Below are 18,010 nucleotides of genomic sequence, written 5' to 3' on the forward strand. Positions count from 1 at the left end.
GGCAGTTCTCCATCGTAGCTCAGATACTGTAGGATCCCGAGAAGAATGCCTAGGGGTACAGGGTAGATGGGAGACGCTGGGATTCTTGTCCCACGTTGGGCCTGTGGTCTCTAGAGCTCTGGGGACTCCGAAAAGTTAACTAGCCTTCAGTAACCGGTGTACTGAATGAGCTGGACTGGTTAGTAAACACATTTATGATTTCCCATCATTTCCCCTTCAAACTTGTTTTCCTTTCTTGTTCTTTCTCACACCTGGAACCTCAGGCAGGTATTATACTTTTCTGATCACATTAACATACCCTCAAAATCCAGTCAAATAATCACAAAAGGGCAAACTCGCATCGAACTAGCATTTCTCCCCAACCACAGGCCAGGCTCGGTCTTGGAAGTATGAGCTGGTAGAGGGAGGGCTTGACGTTTTGTCTTCTTCCCCTCCCGTCTCTCTTCCTCACTCCTACCCACCCCCTTCTTTCCTGTGGTCCCACCGCACACTCCTCCAGGTAGTTCTTATCGGCACAGTCTCACTCAATCAATTAAGAATAACTTTCTACTGGGGGAACCCAAGTCTGGCCTATTGACACACATCTTTTTCCCCTGGAAGAACAGATTTTCCCTTTAAATTTTGCCTTTCTTCCTCAGTCTGCTGTTCCAAGGCAGTAGCTAGCTAAAGCTTCTTGCGTGAGATTCCTCCTGCCCCCTTTTAAATAGACTATTTTTTAGAGCAGTTTTAGCTTCACAGCAAAATGGAGCAGAAAGTACAGAGAGTTCTCATATACCCCCTGTCTACCCTCCCAGCCTCCTCCACTGTCCACATCCCTCATCCCAGTGGTACATTTTCGACAATTGATGAACCTACATTGAAGTGTCACTATCACCCAAAGTCCATAGTTCACATCAGGGCTCACTCTTGTTGTATATTTGATGGGTTTTGACAAATATATAATGGCAGGTATCTATGATTACAGCATCATACAGAACAGTTTCACTGCCCTAAACATCCTCCGTGCTCCACCTATTTATCTCGCCCTCTCCCACAACCCCAGGCAACCACTGATCTTTTCACTGCCTTTTCCAGAATGTCATCTGGTTGGAACCATATAGTAGGTAGCCTTTTCAGATTGACTTCTTTCACTTAGTAATATACATTTAAGGTTTATTCATATCTTTTCGTGGCTTAATAGTTCATTTCTTTTTAGTGCTGGATAATATTCTGTTCTCTGGATGTATCATGGTTCTTTTATCCATTCACCTACTGAAGGCCATAGAGTTTCATTCATGTGTCAGGTACCAGGCTCTATATCTCTCAAACTCCAGGGATATATCCCAAGCTTTCTGAATGGATCTGTTAAGCCTACGCTAACTTAATATGATGAGGAAGTGTGGTAGGCAGAATAACGGTCACAAGGATGTCCACATCCTAATCCCCAGAACCTGGAAGTATATTAAGTTACATGGCAAAGTGGAATTAAGGTTGCTAATCAGCTGACTTTAAGATAGGGAAATTATCTTGGATTATCTAGGTGGGCCCAACATAAGAGTCCTTAAAAGTGGAAGCAGGAGGCAGAGGACTCAGTGTCAGAGCGATGGGATGTGATGAAAACTCAACCTGCTGATGCTGGCTATGAGCCAAGCAATATGAGCGCTGAAAAGGGGCAGTAGTTTCCCAAAGGATATCAGATATAGGAGTGGGGGATATTGATATCAGAAATAGGGGTGGGAAAGATGCTAGAGAAAATACATAGGGGCTGTCCTGTTCCATACTTATATAAATATTTGCACAGTTTTCATCAGATATAGCTGTGGAGATAGATGTAGATGTATAGATAGATAGGAAGAATGAACTGTGTATACAGCTGGGTTTTTTTTTTTCTGTATGGTAAGTAATTTTTTTTCTTTTTGCTAACCTGCATTTTTTCTATAACGAATATCATTAGTTATATAATAGAGAAATAAAAGATTTAAAAAGAAACTATGCATACTTTTTCCAAGAGCCCTTTGCAGCTTTCTTGACATGAATTTGCCCTTCCTACTAAGGCCACAGGCAAGAGCTCCTTGACTTGGATGGTTCAAAGCTGCCTCCTCTGCCTGGAATACAGCAATCCCTCTGTGTAGCCAGGTTGCCCACCCATATCCATACCATGTTGGTTATGATGGCACCAGACATAATGGCCTGTTCACTGACGTCTGGCCCATTGTCACTGTTCCAGAGAAACTTTCCCTACATAATGTCCTAAAAAACAGGAACCTGTTCCAGGGTCAAGGGAGACCTGGAGAAGCCCCCCTGCAGTGTCCCCAGTCCTTTTCAGTCTTGGGGGAGTCTTCCCTTCTCCCCAGAATTAAGGATGCCGAATTTTTTCAACAAGAAGAACACTATTCTGAGGGCAGGGCTATGGCTATCTTTCTCCTTTCACCTGGTGCACAGCAGGCATTCCAGAGGAATGGATGGATGAATGGTCTCACCTACCACTCCTTTCTTCTTCGTTTCTCTGCCCTATCCTCTGTTTCCAGGGCACACATCCAGAGGGTGGCATGGAATCCCTTGATTATCTGGGGTCTGCTGGTCAAATCCTGCATTACATTATACACAGGAATCCCGTCTGAGGCCTGTGGAGCAGGCCCGACCAGCAGTAATAGCGTCTCCTTTCTCATTTCATAGCCATTCTCCCCTCTCCTGTCCCCCTTCTCCTCCTCTGTCCTCTGTCTCTCTGGTTTATTGTCCACTCTAGTTTCCTCTCTGCCTTAACTGGAGGGACTCAGATTGCTACCCCTCGGAGATGACGCTTGGCCCTGCTGGGGCATTTCAAACAACCTAGGCCTCTTTTCCACTTCCACTGATTTTGTCCCTGGGCCACCCCCAAGCATAAGGAGAGTCCCAACCAGAGAAGTAGAGAAGTGGCCAACTGTTTCCTTCCTCCACCCTTATCCAGAGAAGGTCTAGAACCCCGGGAGCATGACAAATGTGGAAACAGAGAAATGAGCACGGACTTCCCTTTCTTTCATCACAGTGGTGATTTTTGGTCACTCTAGGGCTGGCCCAAAGTTCCTCCTCTGTTTGGAAGAGCTGGGATCTCCTGAGTGTCCAGGAGAATTGCCCATCCATTTTCCTGTCCAGAAACCATGGCTGAGGCACCCGCCTCACGCTCTGTCTTTTCTCCTCCCAGGCTGTCAGGCCAGGGGCCAGATAGAGCGCCCAGAGGGATGGGTGGGAGAGGTCCTCAGTAAATACCTGCAGACAAGCATGGCCAAAGGAAAACAGCTGTGACTCACTCCTTCTCCGCCAAGTGGGAAACGAAACTCCTTATGGCCGGGACTTTCATACCCATTGTCTCTGAAACCCCAGAGGGCCCACAGCCCAGGATTCTGGTTGCTTCTTGCCCAGCTTCCTCATGCTGGATCAGCCTTTTGCCCAGTGATCAGCAGAGTATCTACCTGAGGCCCCCATTTCTATCACTTGGAGTAAATGCTCCCCAACCTCAGCCGCTTCTTACGCAGTGGGCCGCAGCTTGATGAGGCTTCTGGATCCTTTCCTGGGACCACTGAGAGGGCACATGGGCATTCCATCAATAACTCATGCTATATACCAGCAGAGGTTTGGGAAAAGTCAACTTTTTGACAGAGAGGGAAGGGGCCAGATATCCTCAAGTTGTGTTGTGTGGCAGCTTCTCTCCCTGAAATGCCTTAGGAGGAGACCAGGACCCCCAAGGGCAGCTTCTACCAGAGTCTTGAGTAACTTGGATTCTTCTCCACCCCCAGGCCCTGGACTATAACAGGTTGTGAAGGTAGGACCAGGATCCAGGAGCAGAAGGGTGGAGGTGACTCTGGGGTTAGACTGGGTATCAGGCACGAGAGCCCAGAAGCAGAACATTCTAACCCCTCTGAGCCCTGGTGGAACCAAGGCTCTGCAACTAGATGAGCAGCTTGAAGAGAGTGGGTGTAGTTATAAATGTTCAGAGACAGGCAGTGAGTTAGTGAGCCTTCAGTTTGTGGGATTAGCTAATGTCAAACGTTAAACAGATAGAAGCTATAGACAGAATGTGGGTAGGGAGGAGATGAGATAGGCTGAATGGACACCATCCTTGCGATCCAGCTTCTTTCCTAGCACTTGGGAAGTATGGCGTGGAGTTCTCTCTGGGTTCCCTCATCCAGTCGGAGAAGCAGCTCGAGTCAGAGGTCTAGTCAGTCTGGAGGCAGGGCAGCAAGGGACCTGTAAGCACAATGGGCTGAGCAGGAGGTAGGATCCTCTCACATATCAAAGGCAGCAGAAGCCCCTGCAAGTGTAGGTGGCTATTCCCTTGGCCCTGCTCATTTAGCTTCCAACCCTTGTCCCTGCCCACTCTGTCATCCAGATCCACTGGCTCAGACTCAGCAAGGCTGGGCCAGCTTTTTAGTCCTGTGGCCAGAGTCTTTTTGCATTCTTGGGTAAGGTGTAAATCATACTTCTCTCATGCATTTACTGTGTAAATGAATGAGAACTGCTGGAAAGAAACAGCAGCTTCTGGAAGACAGATCTCAGTCCACAGACTGTAGGTTTGAGTTTAGTAATGATCTGCCATCAACTCTTCCATTCATTTATTTTTTATCTATCCATCCATCAATCCTCCATCCATTGATCTTCTATCCATCCATCAATTCATCTTACCATCCATCCATCCATCCATCCATCCAACCACCCATCCATCCATCCGTCCATCCATCCATCTATCCATCCACCCACTCATCCCGTTATCTGGACTGATTTCCTTTTCTCCTTCCCTCCCTCTCTCCTTTCTTCTCTTCTCTACTTTCCAAGAAATATTTATTTGGAATCTGTTATGTTCCAGGTTTCTCAGGTTTCACAGACTTCTTCAAAGCATGAGAAGCTGCCCAGGAGAAAACTTAGTCCTTCGCTGAGCCCCCAAATAACTCTTCTCTGCTCTGTGCATCTCCCATATATGAAAGAATGGTTCCCAGCTGAGCCCCCCACTTTGGGAAGCTGACATGTGCAGGAAGCAGGGAGGAGAACTCAAATCTTACATTTACATTTTGAATCTCCAAGCTTCGTTTTATAAAGGGATACTGTCTCATCTAAGATGCCTTGATAACAGAAAGGAGGATATTTTATTGCAATGGTCTCTTTATGGTCTCCCTGCCTCCAGGTTCCCCATACCCTAATCTGTGCTCCTCACCACGATCAGAGCAATCTTTCTATTATGTCCCTGTCCTTGTCTCTCTCCTGCCTGAAGTCACCCATCAGCCAGAGTTCAAGCTCCTTAACATGACCCAAAAGGATCTTCATGATCTGATGCCAGGTGCCTCTTTAGCCCGGTGACCTGCCTGCTCCTGTCATATACTGTACACTTCAACATTGCCAAATTACTTATAGTTTGCCAGCCACTCCATGCCGTTTGATGCCCTCATATTTTTGAATACGCTAATCCTTCCACCTGGAACTTTCCCCCAGTACTCCATTCTCTATACTTCCTTTGAAGGGCATTTTCTTCTATTGTTATGCTGATCACCCTGTATTGTAATTTATTTGCTCAGGCCTGTCTTTCCTACCAGACTGTGAGCTACTTGAGTTCAAGGACTGAGCTATTCACCTTTGTGACCCAGTCCTAGTCCAGTGACTGGTACCTAGAAGACACTTAATATGTGTCTGGTGGATGGATGATGGATGAGAGGAGTCTCATAAGAGAAATAGGATAGCCTTGGGACCAGATAATTAAAGTGTCCATGTAACAGATCCCTCAGGGAAGAAGACAAATGGCCTCTTCCTGAAAGCTTAGATCTTTGAGGAGAGGACTGAGCTATGGCCTAGGCCAGACAAGGTGTCTAAGTCAGGAATGCGGAACTTTGGGATGACATGATGGCTTCCTGTGGGACTCACTTCCCTTTTCCTCTGGATAAAAGGTCCTTGGGGAGAGAGCCAGCTGGAAGCACCTGTGCTGCAAGGGTGAGCGTGCGGGATGAAGGCTGCAGAGAGTGAGGTCCCCGATGCGCACTTCACTGTAGATAAACAGAACATCTCCCTCTGGCCCCGAGGCAAGCACCAGTCACTGCTCAGAATCTGCTCAGTGCTCTGCTCCAAAACCTGCTGTTTGCTGGTCCTTCAACAGACATTCTTTTCTTCCAACAGAGCCTCCTCCCAAGACGGGTCTGCCTCTGGTTCCGAGGAAACTTCTCACAGTCCGTGCTGCAGTAATCTTCCTGACGCTGGTCTTGGTCGCCTCTGTCCTGCTGCAGGCCTTTCTCTGTAAGTCCTCAGGTTTAACTGTCTGGGCCTGGGTCTTCTCCACAGCCAGTCAACTCTCTCGACATCCAGACCCTCTCTTTCCTGCTCTCCGGTGGTCTCTCCCGCCTGTGTCTTTTTCATTTGTCTCGTTTCTCCTCCTTCCACGTGCAGTCACAAGGATCCCGTTCCCAGTAAGATGTGCTCCTGCTGTCTTCTTCCCAATTCCAGGGAGATTTTCCTGAATAGGATCAACACTTAATGTGCTTATGCTCAAAGATACATTCACCTATTCACCTATTGCCCCAAGAAACGTTCACCTATTTCTTCACCCCTCGTCATTTTCTCCTCCCTCTCTGAGCTCTGTGTCCCTTTGATTCAGAGCCTTGTGGGCAGCCCCCAACAGTGAGCAAAATGTTTCCTGTCCCCACAAGGAATGGGGTCCCAACTGTATCCTCAGCCCCAACTGACTAGATGGAGAACTTGGCCAAGGAGCCAACACATGTCCACAGCTCATCCCTCACCAGGACCCCGCTGCACTCTCTTCATTCTCCTGTTCCTGTGGAGATCACATTGAGGGAGTCTTCCTCTTTCTTCCTTGGTGTGTGACTTATCTTTCTTCCTCTTGTGGCTTTGCCAAGCCTCATAGCCTCTGCTGCTGGCAGAGCCTTCTTCCTCCCACTGGGTCACCAGAAAGCAGAGGGAGGGAACATCTGTCTTCTCCCTTCCAGGCCTCAGACATATTTGGTCTCAGACCTGGAGCCTCTGAGCAGAGTTTCCTCCATTTTGAGACTTCTTGGTTTACTTTTGGACTCCTCTATGGCACCCGAGCCTGTGACAGTGGGTGGAATGAAGGAGGGGAAAAATGGTTTCATAATTCTCCCTTTCCGTATTCTCTGGAGAAGTCACTTCCAGATTAGAAGACTGCATGGCTTGCCCCTCCCGTGGTCAGGAGAGGCCTGTGCGCAGATGTGGGAGGGGTAGTCCTGCCCTAGCTGATGGCCACTGCATGGGTCTCTGAAAGGAGAGGGCCGGGAATCAAGTGGTGGGGCCCAGAGGGATGTGGGGAGGGGACGAGGGGGTGGTTGAGTTGCCCTGAACACTCAAAGAAAATTGAGGACTGGGTACTAATCCCCGCTTCTGCTTGCCTGTGAGGTCCTCTAACAGAGATCCTGTGTTCTATCAATCTCTGCGTTATCTGCAGCCACCAGAGTTCCTGGCACATGGTAGGTGCCCACTGCATGTTTGTTGAAAGAATACATTGTGAATGAATGGAAGATAGGTGACAGCTCTTTGGGTTGAGTCCTTGAGAAGCTTGAGCTTGTCCCTTCCCTTCCCTTCCTTTTATCACCTGACACCCCCACTCCTGCCCCTGGGGATCGCCTCAGCTGACTTCTTGACTTTCTCAAATCCAGATTCCTGGTTTATGGGCACAATATCAGATGTAAAGACCAATGCCCAGTTGCTGAAAGGTCGTGTGGACAACATCAGCACCTTGAGTTCTGAAATTAAGAGGAATAGAGGCGGCGTGGAGGTGGCCGGCGTTCAGGTCCAGATGGTGAATGCCAGCCTGGATCGTGTGCGTTCTCAGATCCAGAGGTTGGAAACCGGTGTGAAGGAAGCCAATGCTCAGATCCAGACATTAACAAGAAGTTGGGAGGAAGTCAATAATTTAAATGCCCAAATCCCCGAGTTAAAAAGAGATTTGGATAAAGCCAGTGCTTTAAATGCAAAGGTCCGGGGACTCCAGAGCAGTTTGGAGAATATCAGCAAGTCGCTCAAACAGCAAAGTAAGTGACTGAGAAAAGAAGTCACTTTGCAAGCTGACTAGTGGCCCATGGGACCTTGCCAACCTCAGGCCTGAGGCCACAGGGCTGGTGTGTGTGGAGGGAGGGGGAGAGGAGCAGAGCAGAAATGGCTGGAAAGTTAAGAAAAGAGGGCTCAGCATTGGGGTTGGGGAAGATTTAGGGGCTGTTCAGGAGAGAAGGGACCAGGAACCAGCTTGGGCTCCCATACCAAGGCACAGAATATGCAAGCATTAGGGAGTCTCTCTGTCCTGGCCCAAACCTAGCCATTTCCCATTAAGTTCCTTTCCTAGAGCCCCAGGGCTCAGCCGCTTGTGATGGCCAATGGAGAATTGTTTCTCCTTCATGAGAGAGACAGATTCTTGACCCATCTACTCTCACTTTCCCCTCTCTGAGCCCGGAGACTCTACCAATCTCAGTCAGACTTACATGATCTAAGAGAGTGTCCCCAAGTCCCTACACAAGGACCCAAGGACCCCAGAGCCCAGCCCCATTCCCCTCTGGGATCCCACTCAAGTACCCCATCCCACCCAGCCCCCAGAGAAGACAGGACACCAGTGGTCACCTTTCACACTTGTTCCCCAGATGACATTCTCCAGGTGGTCTCTCAAGGCTGGAAGTACTTCAAGGGGAACTTCTATTACTTTTCTCGCATCCCAAAGACCTGGTACAGTGCCCAGCAGTTTTGTATGTCCAGGAATTCACATCTGACCTCAGTGACCTCAGAGAGTGAACAGGTAAGTGCCATTCCTATGGGCTCTAGGAAGGGGGTGTATTAGTACCTGTACCAGGTACTAGGCAGGAGGGGCAAGATTATGCTGTGGTGACAAAATTCCCCAATTATCAGTGACCTAACGATGAAAGATTACTTCTCACTTACAGTACTTGGCCAACAAGGGCCAGCAAGGGGCTCTGCTCATGGTGGTTACTCAAGGATCTAGGCCAAAGGAGACTTCATCTCAACATATGTTTCCACGATTGCTGAGGCCGGAAAAGGGAACACAGCAATTTGTGTGTTGGCTCTTAAAGCTTCTGCCTGGAAACAACAGACATCACTTCTGCTCACATTTCATTGGCCAAAGCAAAACTCCTAGCTTCAAGGAGGGCGGGGAGGTACAATCTTTCCATGTGCCCAGAAAACAGAAATATTTGTCAACAGCATTAATGACACTATATAACCCAAGAAGTCTCCCACCTGGAAAGGTAGAATATTGAACAGGCCCCTTTCATCTGGGAGGTGGGCTAGCAGCGCAGGTAGGAGCATGGGCTCTGGAGTCAGAGCCTAGAGTCCCAGCCTTGCCTCTAACTAGCCCTAGGGCCCTGGGTAGATTATACAACTTCCTTAGGCCTCAGCCTATTAACTGATGAAACATGCATGATAATGGTACCTGCTTCCGAGAATAAAGAAGTAAACGCATATCAGTGCATATAAATGCATAGTACCTTGCGTGTATTAAGTGCTCACTAAATTTGGCTAGTATTAGAGGGCCATTCTCCGGGGGTCCCTACTCTGGGGTTTAGCCAAGTCTTTCTTGTGCTCCAGCCCTTGCTTCCTGAGGGGTAGAAAGGCCTGAGTCCTGAGTCTGTCAGTTGCAGGGCAAAGACAGATCAGAATTTGGATGATGGACTCTGGGCTCTGGGCAGGGACAGGAAGAGGCTTGAGAGACGTCAGTGTGCGGGGGGTGTCTGTGGGTTCAGAGGCTGTCACTGAGGACAGGTGAAGAACACCCAGAGAGACACCTGCTCCAACTGCGAGTCGTGGCAGCGTCTCTGCTCATTCGTCTTCCCTACAGGAATTTCTGTACAAGGCAGCAGGCGGACTTCTCCACTGGATTGGCCTGACCAAAGCAGGGAGTGAGGGGGACTGGCATTGGGTGGATGACACTCCGTTTGACAAGGTCCAGAGTGCCAGGTAAGCCCCCAGAGCCCTCCTTCCCAGCCTGACTTTCCTGGGCCAGGGCCAGGGCATGAGGGGTTAGGTGACATTTCCCCCAACTACAGAGTTTGTGATTCTCCCCTGTCCTAGGGTGGTGGGAGCACTGAACTGAGATCTAGCTCACCTCTGCCACTAATTGGCTGTGGGACTGGGGACAAATTCGTGGCCTCTCCGTGCCCTCTGGGCTTTGGCAGCATGGTCCTCCACCCTGCTTAGGCAGGGACCCTGTGCTCAGTCTAGGTCTTTGCACTGTGGGTTGTGTAGGGGCCTGAGAGTGGTGGGCTGGGTTGCCCCTACCTTGGGGAGTGATTGCAGGCTCACAGGTTGACAGCTCAGCAATCCATCCCCTTCCTCTCAGGCTTGGGTGCAAAAACTTGCTATTGCTATCACCCAGGACCAAAGCCGGGATTGAAGTGACTCCTGTCTTTACTGTTCTCCAACTTTATAAATACATTTTTCTTTGTTGTTTCCCATGGTAGGTTCTGGATTCCAGGTGAGCCCAACAATACTGGGGGCAATGAACACTGTGCCAATATAAAGGTGTCCTCGCTCCGGTCGTGGAATGATGCCTCCTGTGACAATGTGTTACTTTTCATCTGTAAACAGCCCTACATCCCGTCAGAACCATGACAGGACAGGCCCCTAAGCTCACACTTTAAGCTCCAAAGCTTGTTGAACTCAAGGAAATGCTGCTCTTTCCTCCATACTGCAGAGTGACGTTACATCTTAATTTCTCTTGCTTCAAAATTGTCCCCAAGGCCTTCTGGAGTCCGTCTGCTTTGGCTAGGAATTCTCCAACCCCACAGAGGCAGCTGGAATGGAAAGAAGATCTTGGGGTTAAAATGGGAGGGGAGGGCGGGGAGGATTTAGAAGCTCAAACTGCCTCAGTGAGGTGGATCAGAACCCATAATCTGGGGCAACACCCTGGGGTTCCCTTCCCTTCAGAGAAGCCCCAGTTTTGTCACATGGAAGTTGCTTCTGACTACCCAGGCAATTCTCCTGATACTGATACTCAGGGCTTTTCCAGTTGATCCTCTAGGAATGCCTGCTTAGGTGGCTGTGTTCTCCGTGGCAACAGCTCTGCTCTTGGTGACCCTGTCCATGCCATGTCCCTATCCCCTCTTCATCACGTCGCTTGAGGTGTGAGCCTTTTCTTCCCTGGGATGGGCTCAACTGGTTCAGATCAGGGGCCGACAAGAAACATGTCTCCTTAAGAGCTGGACCAGCATCCACGCTCCTCCCTCGACACCCCTCACTCAGTAAACTCCCGGCCCAGCTCTGTCTTCTACTGTCTTCTGCCCAGCCCCTCTGCCCCACCTCCCTGCACCTCCTCTTTCTTCTGCATTTCCTCCCTTCCCATGCCCGGTGCAGGGGAAGTGGCCCTCACTACCTAAAGAGTTCACCTCCGAGCTTCATCGGAATAAAACTCTGCCTGGGTGAAGGCCTCCCTCTGTGTACCTTTTTATTCCTGGGTGTACAGGTGGTTGTGTGGGAAAGGCCGTCTGCTTTGTTGGACATGAAGTTCTGGGATACCCTCAGGAAATGGTTGGGGGTTCAAAAATAACAAGGAGTAGGGAAGTTCCAGCCCTGGAAAAGCCACAGAATACAAGCAGAACTCACCCCTGGTTTTTATGGAAATGAAGTAGAGCAAGGTCTGCAGTGTCATGACTTTCTTGGTGGTCTTTCCTCTCGGATGGTCACTGCACCATCTTCTGTTCTCTGGCTTTACTCCCGAGGGGAAGACTCATCAGGTTTCCCACTCTTCACAGAGACCCTGTTCACAAGCATTGGGTCCCAATCCCACCTCCAGTGGCTGAGGCAGGAATCCAGGCCATAGCAGACAGGAGGGGAGCAGAGGGGAATCAGGAAGGAACTTGATGTGAGCACAGGGGTGAGCTCAGCAGAGCGGCCTTCCTTTCCTTAGGGTCCTCATTAGGGGCCTCATTAGGGTCCTGGGGAGAGGATGTTTTCCTTCAATAACTGTGGCCAGCAGCATGGTGTTCTGGGTACAAAAGGGTCAGGGCTTAGGGCATTAGGAGGAAGCTTGAAGGAACAGGGACAAATGGGGTTTCTAAAATATGGTGATGAACAAGGGAGGGCAGTCAGTGACTGCGTCCACTCAGGAGCATTTGCAGGCCAGTTCCAGAGTCTGTGGAGGTCCGTGGGGGTGAGTACATCAGGGAAGAGAAGATGGGCAAGCCAGACATGGGCTGCTGTGGGCATAAAAGAATTCTCCTACGTCTTCACTAAGAAATATTTTGTTGTTCCTACTCTTCATAGATTCAAAGTAGCAATTATGGGGGAATTTTATTTCTTCCATAATTGGAAGGGTCAGCTATTTGGTCATAGCATGAGCTGATATAGAAATTAAATACGAGTTATGGGCTCCAGAGCTGCCTCTAGGGAAGTGTCCCCTTGTGTTTCCAAACATCACGCTGCTCTCCATTTTGCTTTCACACTTGAAGTGTTAGTTATGACTTGTCAGCAAGGCAGCTGATTCACAGGCTTGTATTGCAAGGCCTAGAAGTTTACATGCTGCTGTGACGTCTTTGAGCCTTGCAGGACCCCAAAAGCCTAACTATGAGGTCCCCTGCTCTCAGCAGACATGCTTCCCCACCTGGCTAGCTCCCCTATTAACTGGACCACCTGCATTCCACCCAGTTTTCAACCCACCAGCCTGGGAAGCTATTCAAACAAGCCCATCACAGCCTCATGCAGAAACCAGGGGCACCCCATCCTCTTGTTACTGCAAAGCCTGCCTCCCACAGGCCTTGCTGGTTCCCTCTGTTCCTGGGTGTAAACCCCTTGTGGCTCTACATAATGCGCAGTATCCTCTTCTTCTGAACTGTGAGTGTATGTGACTAATAAACCGGCATCAGTCTCACCTGTCTGGTGTCAGATGTCATGTGTTTGGCCATCTTGTACTATTTGGGGTGGGGGATCCCTGCCTCACTGCTATGGACTGAATGTTTGTGTTCCGTCAAAATTCATATGTTGAAACCCTAATCCCCAATGGGATGGTATAGGAGATGGGGCCTTTAGGAGGTAATTAGGTCATGAGGGTGGAGCCCTCATGATGGGATTAGTGCCCTTAAGAAGAGACATGAGAGCTTGCTCTCTCTTTGCTCTTCGCCAGGTGAGGATACAATGAGAAGATGGCTGTCTGTAAACTAGGAAGAGTCCTCACTAGGAACTGAATCTGCTGGCACCCTGTTCTTGGAGTTCCCAGCCTCCAGAGCTGTGAAAAAGAAATTTCTCTTGTGTAAGCCTCTTAGTCTATGGTATTTTTGTTATAGAAACCTGAATTGACCAAGACACTCACCACTGGGGTGAATAGGAGATGATTAGAACAAGACTAGTCAGGGATCTCTGGTCGGTTCTGGCGTGAAGGGATGGGCAGGACAATCTGACCACTTCTCTGAGAAAGAATTTGAACCTGGAAGTACCCAGGGGATGAGGCGGTTAACAGAAGGAAGTCAAGCTGGAATGCCCTGAGTTGGAGAAAGGCTGGAGGGGCCATCATGGGGCATCTGCAGAAACTAGGAATAAGCAGAAGCTATGAGGCAGAGAAGTAAATCACATGAGGAATACATCTGGCAGAGAAAGGAGAGTAGGGCAGAAGACAGAGTAGCTGAGATGCAGAGGGGAGGGCAGCAGAGGGGAGGGCAGCAGAGGGGAGGGCAGGGGAGTGAAGGCCCAAGAGCTCTGGCTGCTGAGGTTCCTGGTGCCACCTTAGATCCAGCCAAGCCCTCCTGATCCTCCTGAGTCTTGTGCACGCAGGTCCTATGATAAGACTTGCCTCCTACCTCCACCCATTGCTTTTTTTCCAAACTGAAAGAACGTGAGTCAGTGAGGATGTGGTTTTATGTGGAGTCTGTGCCTCATCCTGCAACCAGCCAGCATGGCATTGCCAGGGCCTCCTGCCTTCACGAAGCTGGGGAAGCTGTTGCTTTGCCTTGTCTTGTGACCCTGGCTCACTTACCAGTGAGGGCTCACTTCTCCAGTGAGGTTGCGTCTCCAGTGAGGTCACTACATGGGTACCTGCCTTCTGCTGGCAATGGGGCCTCACCCAAGAAGTCCCAGCACCGAGAGTGCTTCAGTCCCTATATCAAGTGGAGGGTGGGCTTCAGTAGTACTTAGCTCCTTGGGTCACAGACACCATAATATTTCTCATGAAATTCCAGGAATTTTTCCTTTGTCAGATGGAAAGTTGGAAGCCAAAGGTGGGTGAGAGCTTTATCTCATCCAACTTGTGTATTTATTTTGTTGTAGCAAATTTTTTTCTAATTCAGCAGGCTAACAATGCTCGACATGCCCTCTCTCAATGTTGCAATCAAGTACCGTTGAAAAATCTATACTTTTGTATTTTAAAATAAGAGAAGAGGAGAAAAAAAAATTTGACTCATTCTTACTGATGGACTTGATCCTAACTCTTGTGAACAGGTACATACTGTAATATTTTATTTTTTGGTTTTTATGCTTCATCTATCTATCTATCTTCTTTCCTTCCTTCCTCCTATCCTTCCTCCTCTCATCTCAGTTTCTCGCTCTCTCTCTGTTTTTCTCAACATTTGTCGTGATTTTGTGGTCCTTCTTTTTTTTTCCTTTTGGGGAAGATTGGCCCTGAGCTAACATCTGTTGCCAATCTTCCTCCTTTTTTCCTTTTTCCCCCCCAAAGCCCCAGTAGATAGTTGTATGTCATACTTGCACATCCTTCTAGTTGCTCTATGTGGGACACCGCCTCAGCATGGCTTGATGAGCTGTCTGTAGGTCTGCGCCCAGGATCTGAACCTGCGAACCCCCGGCCGCAAAGCGGAGCATGCCAACTTAACTGCTATGCCACAGGGCTGGCCTCCTAAATAGCGTCTTGTTGTAGGTAACTTCTGGTTTCAACTCCCCACTTCTCCAGTTAGCAGCAGAAGCAGCATGTGCGGTCTGCCTTGCAGAAAGGTGCAAGTGTGTGAGCCAGACCCCACGGATCAGATGCAACCAGGAGAGACCTTTGTTTTGGTGCTGGTCTTTGTTTGGGGCTTAGACAGGGTTTAGTGTTGCTGTTTCTAGAGGCGTCTCAGTGTCGTTGGAGCATTCTTCCTGCCAGCATAGACTCCAAAGCTTGACTCTCTGGTCTTCTGAGATGCAGTAAAATAACAATATTGGGTTTTTTTAGACAACTTTTTATTTTAGAATAGTTTTAGCTTCACAAAAAATTGTGAAGCTCATACCGAGAGTTCCCATATACTCCTAGCCATTTCCCTCTTATTAACGTCTTACATTAATGTGGTACATTTGTCACAATAAACGAACAATATCGACACATGGTAATGAAGTCTAAAGTCTATTCTTTATTCAGGTTCCCTTAGTTTTTCCTTAGCGTCCTTTTTCTGTTCTGGGGTTTCATTTAGGATCCCACGTTAGTTTTAGTCGTCATATTTCCTTAGGCTCCTCTTGGCTGTGACAGTTTCTCAGACTTTCCTTGTTTTGATGACCTTGACAGTTTTGAGGAGCACTAGTCAGGCATTTTGTAGAATGTCCCACAATTTGGGTTCATCTGATGTTTTTCATCAAACTGGGGTAATGTGTTCTTGGAGGAAAACCTTGGAGATGAAGTGCCATTCTCATCATGGGTCCATGCTGTCAACATGACACATCCCCGTTGATGTCGACCTTGATCTCCAGGCTGAGGTAATGTTTGTCAGGTTCCTTCACTGTCAAGTTACTCCCCCCTCCAGCTCCCTTCCATACTGTACTCTTTGGAAGGAAGTCTGTCTTAGTCCATTTGGGCCACTATAACGTAATACCACGGCTCGGGTAGCTATAAAAAACAGAAATTCATTTCTCACAGTTCTGGAGGCTGGAAGTCCAAGATCAGGGTGCCAGCATGGTAGAGTGAGGGCTCTCTTCCAAGTTGCAGACTTCTTGTGTCCTCACATGGCAGAAGGGGCAAGCAAGTTCTCTGGGGCCTCTTTTATAAGGGCACTAATCTCATTCAGAGGACTCTACCCTCATGACCTAATCACATCCCCAAGACCCCACTTCCTTCTACCATCACTTCGGGGGTTAGGATTTCAACATATGAATGGAGGAGGGGCACAAACATTCAGACCACAGCAGTCACTGTGTGCAGCCTGCACTTAAGGAGTGGGGAGTTATGCTCTACTTGGAGTATCTACATAAATTACTTGGAATTTTTCTGCATGGGAGAATTCATCTGTTTGTTTATTTTTCAAACACATATTTATGTCAGTACAGATTCATGGACTTTATACTTTGGTTTATAATCAAATACTACTTTATTTATTTGCTTGCTCAAATTGTTCCAGCTTTGGCCATTGGGAACTCTTTCAGTTGACTCCCATGTCCTTTTGACATACCTTCATCATTTTTTTTAAGCATCTCCTTACTTTCTGGCGATACAAGATACTCCTTGCTTATTTCGTGTATTTCCTGCCCCAGTCCTAGAATCAGCCATTTCTCCAAAAAGCCCTGGTTTCTTTTTGTGGAGAATAGTATTAGAAACCAAAATCTGGATGCCGTGTGTGGTCATTGCCATGGGGATGTCGTTGCTTCTTCTTGGCTGAGAGAGCTAGGTCATGTATGTGTGTATATCTAATTGTTTGTTGAGAAGATCATTATGCCCGCAATATGGTGGCAGGCCTTGAGGGGACAAGATGACAGGCAGGGAGAGCAGTGAGAAGACTGAGTTAAAGCTGGGTGAGATGGTGGCCTGCACTGAGGCCTGTGGTGTGAGAGATTGTTGTTGCTGTTGTTGGATTCGCTGTGGGGTGTGAAGTTGGGACACCTTGTGCAGCAGGGTACAGGTGCTCACATCATCAAGCTGCCTCTCTCCAGCCCTGCCTCTGGCTGCCTCTGGTTTGATGTTAGTGCCAGGCAGACTCTCCCCAGTGGTGATCTGGGTAGCTCTAAGCCCACAACCTCATAGCTCTGCAACTTCAGAGGAAAGAACTTCCCTTTCCCAAAAGTTCCAACAAAAACTCAGCATTGGATCACATGCTCGTCTCCGAAGCAATAATGGAGGTCAGGGAGATGTGTTCTGTTGATTGAGCTGCAAGCTCATTCTTGAGGCTGGGAATTGGATATGGGTTCAGCCTCGCCCCTACCAGACAGACTGAACGTGAGGGAAGGGTGGTTCTCAAGATAAATCCCGGGGGTGATGCTTGATGAAGGGAGACTGTTGGCTCTAAGCTGCTTGGGGCCCCTGCTTACAGGCCCTGGGTCTCTCCTTTCCATCAAACTGCTGGATCTAGCCACTTTCTGGAAGACAGCTGACCACTCAGTGTTGTTAGGGGTTGATATGGATGACTGGAAAACTTCTGGAGTGTCTGAAGCTAGGGGTGTGCCTCTCTAGAAACATGGCCCTGTATCCTTCAGTAGGGCAGGAAAAACTAATGTGTGAGAGGTCCCGGCTGATGAATGGCTCTGGTATTAATGTATTACATGTGAATTTGCTTTTTTTCTAGCCAGAGAACAGAGAAACCTCTCGGCAAGGATGTAGCAACCTCCTGGTGTTTCTTTCCTGCTGGCAGATGGTGTTCCTGCGGGAGAAGTAAGAGCTGGGAGCCTGTGGTGGGGAGAGGCATGGAGACAGGCAAGAGGGGGCGAAAGAAAGTGCTGCTGACCACCTCTCTGAGGCCACCATGCCTGGAGGACTATACCCCTCTCCTGGCCCAGCCTCTGGCCTTCCAGCTGGGCAGGGGATCCCCAAAGTTCTGCTTTTTCCCTCAGCTTCTCAGGCCCTAGGAGAAATCAGCTCCTGTGTGTGCCCTCCCTGTGTGTGGGGAAATAGAAACCACGACAGGCCCTTTCTTTTCTGCTGCCACCCCTGGGCCTCTCACGGGCCTCTGGGGAGGTACCTCAGCAGCTCCTCTCCCACACGGAGGGGAAGGTGCTGGGCAGACACTCCTGGGTTTTCAGGTAGTACTGTTGACTGCTCCAGAAGTGGATGCCTTCACAATCCTCCTGTGTCCTTCCTCTCAGGTCAGCTTTCAACAGACAAGAGGTGAAAGGCCAGTGGATGCTGGAGGGGAGGGCGAGGGGCAGATGC

At 48.9% G+C, this 18,010-nt stretch overlaps 1 protein-coding gene across 1 annotated transcript; it reads left to right on the plus strand.

Annotated features, from left to right (window-relative positions):
* Positions 1–5,944: 5,944 nt before the first annotated feature.
* CD207 (CD207 molecule) lies at positions 5,945–10,778 on the plus strand. Its single transcript, XM_004435568.3, has 6 exons — positions 5,945–6,020; positions 6,115–6,231; positions 7,623–7,997; positions 8,598–8,749; positions 9,806–9,924; positions 10,428–10,778. Exons 1-6 carry the CDS (start codon positions 5,945–5,947, stop codon positions 10,576–10,578), a joined length of 990 nt encoding a protein of 329 aa, XP_004435625.1. The 3' UTR covers positions 10,579–10,778.
* The last annotated feature ends 7,232 nt before the right edge of the window (positions 10,779–18,010 follow it).

This window comes from Ceratotherium simum, chromosome 11 (assembly GCF_057802395.1).
Source record: "Ceratotherium simum simum isolate JZ-2026a chromosome 11, ASM5780239v1, whole genome shotgun sequence".
NCBI classification, from domain to species: Eukaryota; Metazoa; Chordata; class Mammalia; order Perissodactyla; family Rhinocerotidae; genus Ceratotherium; species Ceratotherium simum.